The sequence below is a fragment of the Lepidochelys kempii genome, chromosome 3 (assembly GCF_965140285.1).
Source record: "Lepidochelys kempii isolate rLepKem1 chromosome 3, rLepKem1.hap1, whole genome shotgun sequence".
Classification (NCBI taxonomy): Eukaryota; Metazoa; Chordata; order Testudines; family Cheloniidae; genus Lepidochelys; species Lepidochelys kempii.
Window position 1 is genome coordinate 127,490 of NC_136382.1, and position 15,386 is coordinate 142,875.

General features: G+C 48.6%; 1 protein-coding gene across 5 annotated transcripts in view; it reads right to left on the reverse strand.

The window, feature by feature from the left end:
- GPN1 (GPN-loop GTPase 1) overlaps positions 1–15,386 on the reverse strand; it is a 125,370-nt gene that overhangs the window by 56,635 nt on the left and 53,349 nt on the right. For 4 of the 5 annotated variants that reach the window (XM_073335385.2, XM_073335386.2, XM_073335389.1 and 1 more), the window contains one exon: positions 14,851–14,961. In XM_073335385.2, the coding sequence (XP_073191486.2) occupies positions 14,851–14,961 (111 nt within the window). Of the gene's footprint in view, positions 1–14,761; positions 14,962–15,386 lie in introns of all 5 variants that reach the window. The other variant, XM_073335387.2, reaches the window with a different exon arrangement.

The window sequence follows — 15,386 nt, forward strand, 5'->3', positions numbered from 1 at the left end:
TCCATGACAGAGGTAGCAGGAAACAAGATGCCAATGGCTCAAAGAGGGGCCCCCATGAGCTTTGACAGTACCAGATTCAAGTCCTATGGAGGAATCAGGTCACAAACCTGTGGGTAAAGTCTTTCCAAGCCTTTATGGAACCTGACTGTCATCTCGTGTGAGAAGACTAATTTACCCTGGACCGGAGGATGGAAGGCCGAGATCATAGAATATCAGGGTTGGAAGGGACCTCAGGAGGTCATCTAGTCCAATCCCCTGCTCAAAGCAGGCCCAATCCCCAACTAAATCATCCCAGCCAGGGCTTTGCCAAGCCTGACCATCAAAGCCTCAAAGGAAGGAGATTCCACCACCTCCCTAGTAAACGCATTCCAGTGCTTCACCACCCTCCTAGTGAAAATGTTTTTCCTAATATCCAATCTAAACCTCCCCCACTGCAACTTGAGACCACTACTCCTCGTTCCGTCATCTGCTACCACTGAGAACAGTCTAGATCCATCCTCTTTGGAATCCCCTTTCAGGTAGTTGAAAGCAGCTACTAAATCCCCCCTCATTCTTCTCTTCCGCAGACTAAACAATCCCAGTTCCCTCAGCCTCTCCTCATAACTCATGTGTTCCAGTCCCCTAATCGTTTTTGGTGCCCTCTGCTGGATGCTTTCCAGTTTTTTCACATCCTTCTTGTAGCGTGGGGCCCAAAACTGGACACAGTACTCCAGATGAGGCCTCACCAATGCCAAATAGAGGGGAATGATCACGTCCCTCGTTCTGCTGGCAATGCCCTACGTATACATCCCAAAATGCCAAAGGCCCTCTTGGCAACAACGGCACACTGACTCATATCCAGCTTCTCGTCCACTGTAACCCCAGGTCCTTTTCTGCAGAACTGCTGCCTAGCCATTCGGTCCCTAGTCTGTAGCGGTGCATGGGATTCTTCCGTCCTAAGTGCAGGACTTTGCACTTGTCCTTGTTGAACCTCATCAGATTTCTTTTGGCCCAATCCTCTAATTTGTCTAGGGCCCTCTGTATCCTATCCCTACCCTCCAGCACATCTACCACTCCCCTCAGTTTAGTATCATTTGCAAACTTGCCGAAGGTGCAGTCCAGGCCATCCTGCGTGGCCACCAGGTGGACCTTGACCGATGACAGAGCCAGACCTTGGTGCTTCAGGTAGAGTAGATAGTCATCTATGCAGTCCATCTTGGACTAAGACGGGAAAAGACCCCAATTGGAGGCCCAACAAGTGAAGCGCTTTCACTTTGCCAAGTAGGTCACCTTAGTAGAGGGTTTCCTGCTACCCAGTAAAACTTGCTGAACCTGCTCCGAGCAGGCCCGTTCCTCAGGGTTCAACCACGCAGCAGCCAAGCTGTCAGATGTAGGGATGCGAAGTTCAGGTGAAGCAACCAACTTTGGTTCTGTGAGATCAAGTCGGGAGCTATGCTACCGAAAGTGTGCCATATCAATGCGGGTGTGGCCACGCTGGGGCTATCAGGATAATCCTAGCTTTGTCCCTTTTTATGTGGGCCAAGGATCTCAGTGGGAAGGCGTACAGTAGTTCCCCTGCCCATGAAAGCAGGAAGGCATCAGACAGGGAGCCCTTGCTGAGCCTACGCATCCAGCAAAACTGCTGCCATTTCTTGTTCTGTCTGGAGGCAAACAGGTCCACCCAGGGGGTCCGTGACCTCTCGAAGATAGCGCTGATGACCTCTGGATGAATGGACCACTCATAGTGAGAGGAAAATGACCTGCTGAGCAGAACAGCCAGTGCATTCTGAGCCCCTGGGAGGTGTGATGCCTTGAGGTGAAGGGCATGTTCCACACAGAAGTCCCACAATTGAAGAGCCTCCTGCCACAGGTCCTAGGAGCGAACTCTGACTTGCTTGATGATGTAAAACATCATGGCCGTGTTGTCCATCAAGATCTGCATTACCCTGCCTGACAGGTAGGGACGGAACATCTGGCAGGCCAAGCGTATCACCTTGAGTTCCCTGACATTTATGCGCAGGGAGAGTATGAGCCCCCCACCCCAGGTCTGAAGCACCTGAGACCAATGCCACTGATGGGTATGGGGCAGCAAAGGGGACTCTGTTCATTGTGCACGGTTCTGTCCACCAAGTCAGTGATGCTAAAACAGTCAGCAGGATTGTGAGAATTAGGTCCAAGTGGTGCCTGCCGGGAGAATAGACTGACACTAGCCACATCTGCAGAGGTCTGAGACGCAGCTGCACATACTGCACCAGGTAAGTAAACACTGCCATGTATTCCAGCAGCTTGAGGCATATCTGAGCTGTCATGAGTTGGTGGGCCCTGACATGGGTGATTAGGTCCGACATCGCCTGGAACTGGGCCTCCAGCAGGTATGCCCTGGCCTCAGTGGAGTCAAGCACTGTTCCTACAAACTCCATTCTTTGAACCAGGATCAAAGTTGATTTCTGCTCATTTATAACCAGACCCAGCTCCCAACACATGGCCCATATAACGCTGAGTTGGACCTGAGCTTGTGAGCGGCCCTTGATTAACCAGTCATTGAGGTATGGGTAAATCTGCACGCCTTGATGTCTCAGTTAAGCTGCAACCACCACCATACACTTTGTGAAAACCCTTGGGGCTAATGAGACAGCAAAGGGGAGTGCAGTTAATTGATAATGGTGCTGCCCCACCATGAGCCAGAGGAATCTCTTGTGCCCATGGAAGATGGAGATACTGAAATATGCATCCTTTAAATTGAGGGCGGCATACCAGTCTCCCAGATCCAGGGAGAGAATGATGGAGGCCAGAGAGACCATGTGGAACTTCAGCTTCCTGATGTTTGTTGAAGCAATGCAGATCCAGGATGGGCCTGAGGCCCCCTTTGGCCTTCGGGATTAGGAAATATTGGGAATAACACCTTTGCCCCATAAATCTTGAGGAACTTCCTCTATGGCCCTCATGCATAGGAGAGCTTCCACCTCCTGGATGAGGAGTTGCTTGTAAGAAAGGTCCCTGAAGAGGGGCAGGGTTGAGTAGTAGGAGGGGGAGATGGACAAAAACTGCAGGGTATACCCAACTGCCATGGTGTTGAGTACCCAACGGTTCAAAGTTATTAGGGACCATGCAGCATCAAAAGGAAACAAATGGTCCAAAACCAAAAGAGGGGATGGATCCTGGGTCAAGTCCGGAACACCGTCCTTGGGTGCAACCTCCAAAGGTCTGCCTCAAGCCACTGGGGTACCTTCCCGAGTTTGACAGAGGCAGAGGTGGATGGTGCAGGCAGTTGGCGCTTATAACCTTTCCCTTTTTTCTTACAGGGATCATCCCTGGGAAACCCTGAGAACCTGGGAGGCAGCTGCAGCCAGAAATGTCTTCTGGAGGCTGGGGATGTGTACAGGCCCAAGGAGCACAGCGTGGCCCTAGAGTCCTTCAGTCCTTGGTGTTCGTCTGTTCCGAGACGAACGCACCTGGGAGGTCTTGGACTGATTGCTGCACCTCGTGAGAAAGACCCGATAATTGCGGCAATGAGCTGTTTTGCCTGGACACTGCTGACGCCATTGATCTGGCTGCTGAGTCGGTCGCATCCAAGGCAGCCTGAAGCGAGGCCCTGGCCACCAACTTGCCTTCCTCCAGGATGGCCAAGAATTCCTGACTTGACTCCTGTGGCAGGGAGTCTCTGAACCTGGCCATCGAGTTCTAGATATTAAAATTGTACCTCCCAGCAATGCCTACTGTTTGGAGATATGAAGCTGTAGGCTGGTTGTTGAATATACCTTCCTACCAAATGAACAGAGTCTCTTTGCACCCTTATTTTTAAGGGTGACACTTGCCTTCCCCTATCTGTCCTGCTCGTTTGCTCATACATATATTCACACCCCTTAGCTGGGACATAATATTTCTTCTCTGCCCTTTTCGAGATTGGGGTGGGAAAGATGGGGTCTATCACAGCACCCTAATCAGCTTCAACACCCTTTTGCGAACTGGTAGGGCCACTTTGGAGGGGGTCACTGCAGCTAAAATGTCAAACAGGTTGTCCATGGGCTCGAGGTCCTCCACCTCCAGCCCCAAGTTTGTGGCAACCCGCTTGAGGAGCTCTTGGTGAGCCCCGAAGTTGTCTGGTGGAAGGGGATTGGCCGGACCCACAACCACCTGGTCTGGGGATAATAAGGAAGAGCCCATCAGTATAGGAGGAGCTGGCTCCTCCTCCACCACTGGGGTTGCCTCCACTTGGACCACGGCTGGGGTCTCAGTATTGGGGTCAGAGTCAAGGTTCGGCACTGGCTGGGGCTGTGTTGTGGTTCGCCTCTCAGATACCACCAAGGATGACATCTGGGACTAAGGTCCCAGCATTGACGGGAAACACCCTCCCCTCCCCACCCCCCAGGTTCCGATATTGCCAGTGCACTGGCCACTGCCCTGGTGGCCAAGCGCCTGCAGAAGGTTCGGCACCGAAGTCCGGTGCATACAAGCTGATGCCAGTGTCTTCTTGGGGGAGGGATGGATACACACCTGTATTCTGATGAGGACTCTTCCCTCAGAGACAATGGTGGAGCCGTTGCCACTTCCGTCTATCGGCTGTGATGGGGAGCCAGGGAGTGGTGCCAGGAAGCTGGAGATCGCGAACCAGCTGAGCGGCGGAGAACCAGCTGAGCAGCGGGGACAGCAGAGCAGCACACAGCAGGAGTTTGCCTGGGACTGGTAAGTATCCGAGTCTGTGTTTGTTTGCTTGCTGAGGAAGTATCCGAGCGTGTGTTTGCTGGGGGGGCAGTGTGAGAGCCTGAGTGAGTGTCTGATTGGCTGCTAGCCTGCAGGGGGCGGGCAGTAGGGTGTCTGTTTGTTTGCGACAGGGAAGCCTGGCTGTTTAAAAATAGCCAGAGCTTCGCGAACCAGCTGAGCGGCGGAGAACCAGCTGAGCAGCGGGGACAGCAGAGCACCACACAGCAGGAGTTTGCCTGGGAGTTCGCCTGGAGGGAGCCCAGTGAGGCTTACGTCTTGCAAACTGCTCTGAGGAAGCTCATAGTAGGAAGGTGATATGGAAGGGGGGGGTTCAGCTGTTGTGACCTGCACTGGATGTGCCATGTTTGTCTTTCTTCCACAGGACAGAAGCGACTTTGTCTGTACAAAGTGCAAGCTGGTCTCCATATTGGAAGAGAAGATTGAAGGTCTGGAGCAACAGATAACAACCCTGCGTTGCATACGGGAAACTGAGGATTTCCTGGACGAAACTCAGGATAGGCTTCTAGGGGCACAAAGCTCTACAGATATAGAGCAGGTTGCACAGAGGAGCCAAGAGGCTAGTGAAGAAGCTTCGCAACATGTGACCTCCAGAAGAGGTAAGCGGAATGTCCGGGTTCCAGTAACACAGACACAGGTAACTAACCGCTTTCATGTTCTCTCCACAGGTATCGTTGCGGAGAGTGGACCAGATGATATGTCTGGGGCGAGAAAGCAGAAGGAGACTCTGCTGGTTGGAAGGCATGAGATGCGCTGTCCTGAGGTTGGGGGTTCCACGACCACCACCCCCAAGAGGAGAAGGCGGGTGGTGGTGGTCGGGGACTCTCTCCTCCGGGGGACTGAGTCATCTATCTGCCGCCCTGACCGGGAAAACCGAGAAGTCTGCTGCTTGCCAGGGGCTAAGATTCGTGATGTGACGGAGAGACTGCCGAGACTCATCAAGCCCTCGGATCACTACCCCTTCCTGCTTCTCCACGTGGGCACCAATGATACTGCCAAGAATGACCTTGAGCGGATCACTGCGGACTATGTGGCTCTAGGAAGAAGAATAAAGGAGTTGGAGGCGCAAGTGGTGTTCTCGTCCATCCTCCCCGTGGAAGGAAAAGGCCTAGGTAGCGAGCGTCGAATCGTGGAAGTCAACGAATGGCTACGCAGATGGTGTCGGAGAGAAGGCTTTGGTTTCTTTGACCATGGGATGGTGTTCCATGAAGGAGGAGTGCTGGGTAGAGACGGGCTCCATCTTACGAAGAGAGGGAAGAGCATCTTTGCCAGCAGGCTGGCTAACCTAGTGAGGAGGGCTTTAAACTAGGTTCACCGGGGGAAGGAGACCAAAGCCCTGAGGTAAGTGGGAAAGCGGGATACCGGGAGGAAGCACAGGCAGGAATGTCTGTGAGGGGAGGGCTCCTGCCTCATACTGGCAATGAGGGGCGATCAACAGGTTATCTCAAGTGCTTATATACAAATGCACAAAGCCTTGGAAACAAGCAGGGAGAACTGGAGGTCCTGGTGATGTCAAGGAACTATGACGTGATCGGAATAACAGAGACTTGGTGGGATAACTCATATGACTGGAGTACTGTCATGGATGGTTATAAACTGTTCAGGAAGGACAGGCAGGGCCGAAAAGGTGGGGGAGTAGCACTGTATGTAAGGGAGCAGTATGACTGCTCAGAGCTCCGGTACGAAACTGCAGAAAAACCTGAGTGTCTCTGGATTAAGTTTAGAAGTGTGTGCAACAAGAGTGATGTAGTGGTGGGAGTCTGCTATAGACCACCGGACCAGGGGGATGAGGTGGATGAGGCTTTCTTCCGGCAGCTCACGGAAGCTACTAGATCGCATGCCCTGATTCTCATGGGTGACTTTAATTTTCCTGATATCTGCTGGGAGAGCAATACAGCGGTGCATAGACAATCCAGGAAGTTTTTGGAAAGCGTAGGGGACAATTTCCTGGCGCAAGTGCTAGAGGAGCCAACTAGGGGGGGTGCTTTTCTTGACCTGCTGCTCACAAACCGGGTAGAATTAGTGGGGGAAGCAAAAGTGGATGGGAATCTGGGAGGCAGTGACCATGAGTTGGTTGAGTTCAGGATCCTGACGCAGGGAACAAAGGTAAGCAGCAGGATACGGACCCTGGACTTCAGGAAAGCAGACTTCGACTCCCTCAGGGAACGGATGGCCAGGATCCCCTGGGGGACTAACTTGAAGGGGAAAGGAGTCCAGGAGAGCTGGCTGTATTTCAAGGAATCCCTGTTGAGGTTACAGGGACAAACCATCCCGATGAGTCGAAAGAATAGTAAATATGGCAGGCGACCAACTTGGCTTAATGGTGAAATCCTAGCGGATCTTAAACATAAAAAAGAAGCTTACAAGAAGTGGAAGGTTGGACATATGACCAGGGAAGAGTATAAAAATATTGCTCGGGCATGTAGGAATGTTATCAGGAGGGCCAAATCGCACCTGGAGCTGCAGCTAGCCAGAGATGTCAAGAGTAACAAGAAGGGTTTCTTCAGGTATGTTGGCAACAAGAAGAAAGCCAAGGAATGTGTGGGCCCCTTACTGAATGAGGGAGGCAACCTAGTGACAGAGGATGTGGAAAAAGCTAATGTACTCAATGCTTTTTTTGCCTCTGTTTTCACTAACAAGGTCAGCTCCCAGACTGCTGCGCTGGGCATCACAAAATGCGGAAGAGATGGCCAGCCCTCTGTGGAGATAGAGGCGGTTAGGGACTATTTAGAAAAGCTGGACGTGCACAAGTCCATGGGGCCGGACGAGTTGCATCCGAGAGTGCTGAAGGAATTGGCGGCTGTGATTGCAGAGCCACTGGCCATTATCTTTGAAAACTCGTGGCGAACCGGGGAAGTCCCGGATGACTGGAAAAAGGCTAATGTAGTGCCAATCTTTAAAAAAGGGAAGAAGGAAGATCCTGGGAACTACAGGCCAGTCAGCCTCACCTCAGTCCCTGGAAAAATCATGGAGCAGGTCCTCAAAGAATCAATCCTGAAGCACTTGCATGAGAGGAAAGTGATCAGGAACAGCCAGCATGGATTCACCAAGGGAAGGTCATGCCTGACTAATCTAATCGCCTTTTATGATGAGATTACTGGTTCTGTGGATGAAGGGAAAGCAGTGGATGTATTGTTTCTTGACTTTAGCAAAGCTTTTGACACGGTCTCCCATAGTATTCTTGTCAGCAAGTTAAGGAAGTATGGGCTGGATGAATGCACTATAAGGTGGGTAGAAAGCTGGCTAAATTGTCGGGCTCAACGGGTAGTGATCAATGGCTCCATGTCTAGTTGGCAGCCGGTATCAAGTGGAGTGCCCCAGGGGTCGGTCCTGGGGCCGGTTTTATTCAATATCTTCATAAATGATCTGGAGGATGGTGTGGATTGCACTCTCAGCAAATTTGCGGATGATACTAAACTGGGAGGAGTGGTAGATACGCTGGAGGGGAGGGATAGGATACAGAAGGACCTAGACCAATTGGAAGATTGGGCCAAAAGGAATCTGATGAGATTCAATAAGGATAAGTGCAGGGTCCTGCACTTAGGACGGAAGAACCCAATGCACAGCTACAGACTAGGGACCGAATGGCTAGGCAGCAGTTCTGCGGAAAAGGACCTAGGGGTGACAGTGGACGAAAAGCTGGATATGAGTCAGCAGTGTGCCCTTGTTGCCAAGAAGGCCAATGGCATTTTGGGATGTATAAGTAGGGGCATAGCGAGCAGATCGAGGGACGTGATCGTTCCCCTCTATTCGACATTGGTGAGGCCTCATCTGGAGTACTGTGTCCAGTTTTGGGCCCCACACTTCAAGAAGGATGTGGATAAATTGGAGAGAGTCCAGCGAAGGGCAACAAAAATGATTAGGGGACTGGAACACATGAGTTATGAGGAGAGGCTGAGGGAGCTGGGATTGTTTAGCCTGCAGAAGAGAAGAATGAGGGGGGATTTGATAGCTGCTTTCAACTACCTGAAAGGGGGTTCCAAAGAGGATGGCTCTAGACTGTTCTCAATGGTAGCAGATGACAGAACGAGGAGTAATGGTCTCAAGTTGCAGTGGGGGAGGTTTAGATTGGATATTAGGAAAAACTTTTTCACTAAGAGGGTGGTGAAACACTGGAATGCGTTACCTAGGGAGGTGGTAGAATCTCCTTCCTTAGAGGTTTTTAAGGTCAGGCTTGACAAAGCCCTGGCTGGGATGATTTAACTGGGAATTGGTCCTGCTTTGAGCAGGGGGTTGGACTAGATGACCTTCTGGGGTCCCTTCCAACCCTGATATTCTATGATTCTATGATTCTATCGGAGCAATGGAGCAGGCAATCATTGTCATGGGACTGGAGATAGGTGTCACCAAGCTGGGGATCGGTGTCGTGAAGCTGGCAACTGGGAAGCCGGCGACCGGTGCTGCAAAGCCTGAGACCACTGAAGTGGGCCCATAGAGGGTTTCTCTCTGGTGCGGGCTGCCATCGACGATTCCGCTGGTTGAGGTTCTTGGGGTGTGGGTGGCACTGGGAGCGACATTAGGTCTCTTGACACCTGGAATGCCTCCAGCATCAATGGGCTTGCAAGTGTAGGGTGCCCCGACTGCTCCCAGGAGTCAGTGGTGGATCCTGGACCGGGCTTGGTGCCCTGGGTGGAGTTGCCACTGCCAATCTGCAGAGGACAAGTGGGCCAGCACCTTGTCAACCATTCCCCGCCTAACCTTTTTCGGCACTGGGGAGTGCCCTCTTGGGTGCGCTGTTTCTTGTGCCTTTCCCTCAGCACTGGAGATGGCGAATGGTGCTGGGGAGGGCGTGGTGCTGGTGGAGTACTCCGTACCGAGGCTGATGTGCTCAGCACTGAATCGGAGCAGCACATCTCTGAAGTTGGTCTAAGTGCTGCTTCCATTAACAGGGCCTTAAACGAGTCTCCCTGTCCTTGTGTGTGCGTGGCCGGAAGCCCCTGCAGATCCTGCACCTGTCCTTAATATGGGCTTCCCTGAGGCACTTTAAGCAGCTCGAATGGGGGGTTGCTCACTGGCACAGGCTTAACGTAAGTGGCACATGGTTTGAAACCTAAGGACTGGGGCATGCCCCGCCCCTAGGACTATGTTCCAATATGGGACCGCTATCTACTTAACTAACTATAGCTAACAACTAAACTTTTAACTATATACAGATCAGCAAAGTCCAAAAACCATTAGAAAGCTTGCAAGTGCAAGAGATTTTCCAGCAACCATCATGGGCAGTAAGAAGCAACTGAGAGGGCGTGAGGCCGGCGGTGACCCATGTACAAACACATAACTCCATGGCTCCAGGGGATACTAAGGCCTGCCCTAGGGATACCACTACGGGAAGCATCTCCAGCAACTACACAGGTGGCACACGCATGCCTAGCATGGAATCGACATGAGCAAGCACTCAAAGAAGGACTTGGGCTTTTAGGTGCTATGGTAATACAGGTAATTACAATGGGAAATCATAATGGAATAGGCTGGTTCTAGTGGGGTTCGACCCAATGCTATTTAATCTTTTTGTCAATGATCTGGAAGTAAATAGAAAACCACTGCGGATAAAATTTGCAGATTATACAAAAAATCGGTGGAGTGGTGAAGAATGATAAAGAAAGTTCAGTTCTCAGAGTGACCGAGATCACTTGTAAGATAGGCCCACTTGAACTGTGTGCATTTTTTATGTAGTAAAATGCAAGGTCACACATCTGGGATCAAAGAATGCAAACTACAGCTCCAGAACGGGAGACTGTATCCTGGAAAGCAGTGACTCTGTCTGAAAAGGACTTAGGAATTATAGTATACAAATAATTGAACATGAGTTCCCCATGCAATGCTGCGCCAAAAAGGGCCAATGTGATTCTCAGGTGTATAAACAGGGAAGCAGTGTGCAAGAGTAGAGAGATTATTTTACTTTTGTATACAGCTTTAGTGAGAACAATACCGGACTAATGCATCCAATTCTGGTGTCCACATTTTAGGAAGGCTGCTGAAAAACTGGAGAGGGTGCAGAAGGGATAAGTTATTGGAAGCTTGGAAAAAAATGCCTTAGAATGACAGATTATGGGTATGTCGATTACACACATTTTGGGGCCTCTCAGCTCTGGTTGACAGAAATAGAAATAGCTACATAGATAGTGCTTAAAAGGTTTAGCTTGGACTGGAGCTCAGGCTCAGAAGCATTTGGAAGATATGATTTGGTCAAATACAAGTTATTGGGCTAGATACAGGAGTAACTGGATGAAATTTTATGGCTTGTGTTATACAGGAGGTCAGACTAGATCTGATGATGCCTTGTGGCCTTAAAAAAAAAAATCTATGAAACCTGAAACTAGAAACATTTAAAACAAGAAATAGAGTTTAATTAATCTTTGAAACAACTTACCTAGGGAAGTGGTGAATTTTCCCTCATTTGAATAGTTTAAATCAAGACTTGATATCTTTCTAATAGATATGTTATTGCTCAAACAGAAGTTAAGAGCTGAATGCCGGACTTACTGGGTGAGGTTCTCTAGCCTGTGTTATGCTGACTTCAGATCAGATGATCACAATAGTCCTTTCTGGCATTAAAATAAAATCTATGAATTGTAATGTTGTAAAAACCATTTCTGCAGCACTGCCCACATAAACCAGTCAGGCAAGAATCCACGATAGGGACATAAAATATTTTTTTTAATCTGGAATTGTCAAACAACAATATTTGTTGTCATACTCTCCTGCTCCCACCCTTTCACCCATTATGCTTGTAGCTACCTTCATTATAAGTCACATCTTTGGGTACAGTTCAAAACAATAAGAAAAAACAATTTCAGAAGTCAGAAAAGATTCTTAATTGACAATAGTTGGGGTTGGTCCTGCTTTGAGCAGGGGGTTGGACTAGATGACCTCCTGAGGTCTCTTCCAACCCTGATATTCTATGATTCTATGAAATTATTTACTTATCAGGCAACTTTCAAATAGGAATAGCAAGGAAATGAGTAACTAACTCTCTTACATTCTAATAAATACATTCATATCTAGTACAAACGTGTATTTCTTCACAACAACCTTAAATTCTACAGCCGGGCAAAATTTTTCACATGAAACTGACAAAAAATGCCATCAAAATGTTTTGCAAATTTTTGTAGATTTCACCAAACTGAAAGAGAAAAAAACCCTTAAAAATGCAAAAAACAAAAAAACCTCAACTTTTCATTTAAACATTTTCAAAAGAAATGTTTTGATATTTTGGTTTGAAATGACTTTTCATTTAAAAATTTCCTTTAATTTTATTAAATACACACATTTTAAAATGGCTGAAATCAAAACAAAACATTTCATTTGACTGGAAATGAAATTTTTGGGACTGTTTCAATCACCAATTTAAAAAAAAAATCCATTATTTGCCACTTCTATTTAATTGTAACTCATGGATGATATAGGCTTTAATATAATTTTATCTTCATTTCGCTATATAAATGTTTTAAAAGGGGCACCCCTCCAGCACCCACGATTCTCTGCTTAACTTATCTATAACTTAATTCACTGGCCAGAAGGGACTTTACAAGATCATCTGGTCTAACCTCCTATATAACACATGCCACAGAATTTTACCCTAGTTCCTCCATATGCAGTCACATAAATCGTGTTTGGTTAAAGGATATCTTCCAGAAAGGCCTCCAGTCTTAATCTGATGATACCACCCCACTAGACTCTCCTCTATTCTCAAACCTGTCCCTGTCTCCCAGTTTCCTAAGAAAAGCCCATTCCCTCTCCAACAGGAGTCTGCAGTCTTTTCATGTTCTTCTCTCTCCAACCCATGTTGCTCTCAGAAACTCAGATTCCCTTCAGACACAGCTCCTGCTGCCTTCTCCTTCTCACATCCTCTACCCTCAAGCTTCTCTGTAACTCCCGTCGAAGGAGGGGGATGCTAATTTAATGTAATTCCTCCAGTTACCAGCCCCTTTGACGCCATCCCCTAGAAAGGTTCTCATATATTAGTTCATAGAATCATAGAATATCAGGGTTGGAAGGGACCTCAGGGGGGAGATGATCTAGTCCAATCCCCTGATCAAAGCAGGACCTAATCCCCAACTAAATCATCCCAGCCAGGGTTTTGTCAAGCCTAACCTTAAAAACCTCTAAGAAAGGAGATTCCACCACCTCCCTAGGGAACCCATTCCAGTACTTCACCACCCTTCTAATGAAAAAGTTTTTCCTAATATCCAACCTAAACCTCCCCCGCTGCAACTTGAGACCATTACTCCTTGTTCTATCATCTGGTACCACTGAGAACAGCCTAGATACATCATCTTTGAAACCCCCTTTCAGGTAGTTGAAAGCAGCTATCAAATCCCCCCTCATTCTTCTCTTCTGCAGACTAAATAATCCCAGTTCCCTCAGCCTCTCCTCATAACTCATGTGTTCCAGACCCCTAATCATTTTTGTTGCCCATCGCTGGACTCTTTCCAATTTTTCCACATCCTTCTTGTACTGTGGGGCCCAAAACTGGACACACTACTCCAGATGAGGCCTCACCAATGTCGAATAGAGGGGAATGATCACGTCCCTCGATCTGCTGTCAATGCTCCTACTTATACAGTCCAAAATGCCGTTAGCCTTCTTGGCAACAAGGGCACACTGTTGACTCATACCCAACTTCTCGTCCACCATAACCCCTAGGTCCTTTTCTGCAGAACTGCTGCCTAGCCACTCGGTCCCCTAGTCTGTAGCAGTGCATGGGATTCTTCCTTCCTAAGTGCAGGACTCTGCATTTGTCCTTGTTGAACCTCATCAGATTTCTTTTGGCCCAATCCTCTAAGTTGTCTAGGTCCCTCTGTATCCTATCCCTACCCTCCAGCGTATCTACCACTCCTCCCAGTTTAGTGTCATCTGCAAACTTGTGAGGGTGCAATCCACGCCACCCTCCAGATCATTAATGAAGATATTGAACAAAACTGGCCCCAGGACGGACCCTTGGGGCACTCTACTTGACGACGGCTGCCAACTAGACATGGAGCCATTGATCACTACCTGTTGAGCCCGACAATCTAGCCAACTTTCTATCCACCTTATAGTCCATTCATCCAGCCCATACTTCTTTAACTTGCTGGCAAGAATACTGTGGGAGACCCTATCGAAAGCTTTGCTAAAGTCAAGGATTCTCCATGGACCAACAGACCAAGAAAGGATTTTTGAATAAATATCCTGGTTTTAAATAAACTCTGGGCCTTCTTCCTGATCTAGCAAACAGAAAGGACCTCAAGTCCACAGAAGGCCCTAATCCTTAGGGAAGGATTGGAAGGACTAGGCCTACTGAGGCGCCATAAGACCATGTGCTTGGTCTAAGCTGGAGCTGTGATTAACATGAATCCACAAGGAAATCCCTTAGATGGGGTGTTGAAGGACTGCTCCTGCCAGAGGCATGTTAGGGTTGGGGTGATCTCTGGTAAGCTTATTAGCAACTGTTTAGGTTCTTTATTGTTTTTAATATGTTTTCCTTTGTAGTGTTTTTACCTTAAGAATAAAATGGGCTTGCATAAAAAGAGCTGTGCTGTAACTAACTGTAAGTGTGGACAGTCACACTTCTCTCCATGTCTGAAGAGAAATCACGCAGCTGTGCTTGGGTAGCGTGCCTCTGCTAGGAATAATACAGTGAAGGCAGGGAACTGTGCAGCATGGGAATACCTGAGTCGGAAGGGAGTGCTCAAGAAAGGCAATTGCTGGAGAACTGGAAGCATGACAGTTACGTGTCCTTGAGGGACCACTGAGGGGAAACAGAGGTGCAGTTGCTCTGAACTGTCCCACATGGTGGGCACAGGTTTCTCTTCCACTCTTGTCACTTCCAACCTCTCCTCCTTCACCCCATTCTTTTGAAGAATGACTCCATCTGACTCCCCCCTTCCTGTTCCACATCACAGTTACCTGCCTCTCTCTGACTGTGACCCATTCCTCTCCAATTTTGGATTCATAGCTGTCGCTCTTGCTCTCTTCACAATTTCCCACCCTTGGTGTCTCCAATGGCTACACTGATGACCTGTCTGATCCCTGGCCTCCCACCTCATTTGACCTTAAACTCTGAATCAGCTCTCTCACTCACCATAACAGCCATGCACTTGACCTCTGATCTCCCCTCCCAGGGGGCACGTTGTGTAATTCCAAGCCACAGGCAGCCTTGATTTCCCTTACCTTGATGGTCAATATCATCAGTATCACTCACTCTCTCTTCATCTTCCTCATCCAAAGTTCCTCGTGTCATGATCAAGTCAGAGGGGCCCAATGCAGAAGTGTCAGAAGAATCTAGTGAGAAATAGAAGCTTCTAAAGACAAATTCTCATACTGACAACAACCTAATTCCCTAATATGTCATAACGTAAGCATCTGTGCACAGCAACCACAGCTACTGGTACCTACCCTACAAGTATGGACCATACCCCATGGCCCCCATAGACACAAATACATGCGCGAAAATGTGAGATGCTGCACAGTAGCATGTTCCCTGTAGAACCCCACAGATTACAGCTCCACCCATATTGTTGAATTCTTGCTGGACGCCAATTTAATTGTTATGTCACCCTGCCTGGAATGTTGTATCAACGCAAACTATTTATTTCTAGCATGCCCACTCCCCTATTGGCTAGGCACCAGGGTTCTTCTTTCCCTGACCTTCTGCTGGGGCTAATGCATAGAACAGAGGTTCTCAAACTGTGGTCCGCAAGCTCCAT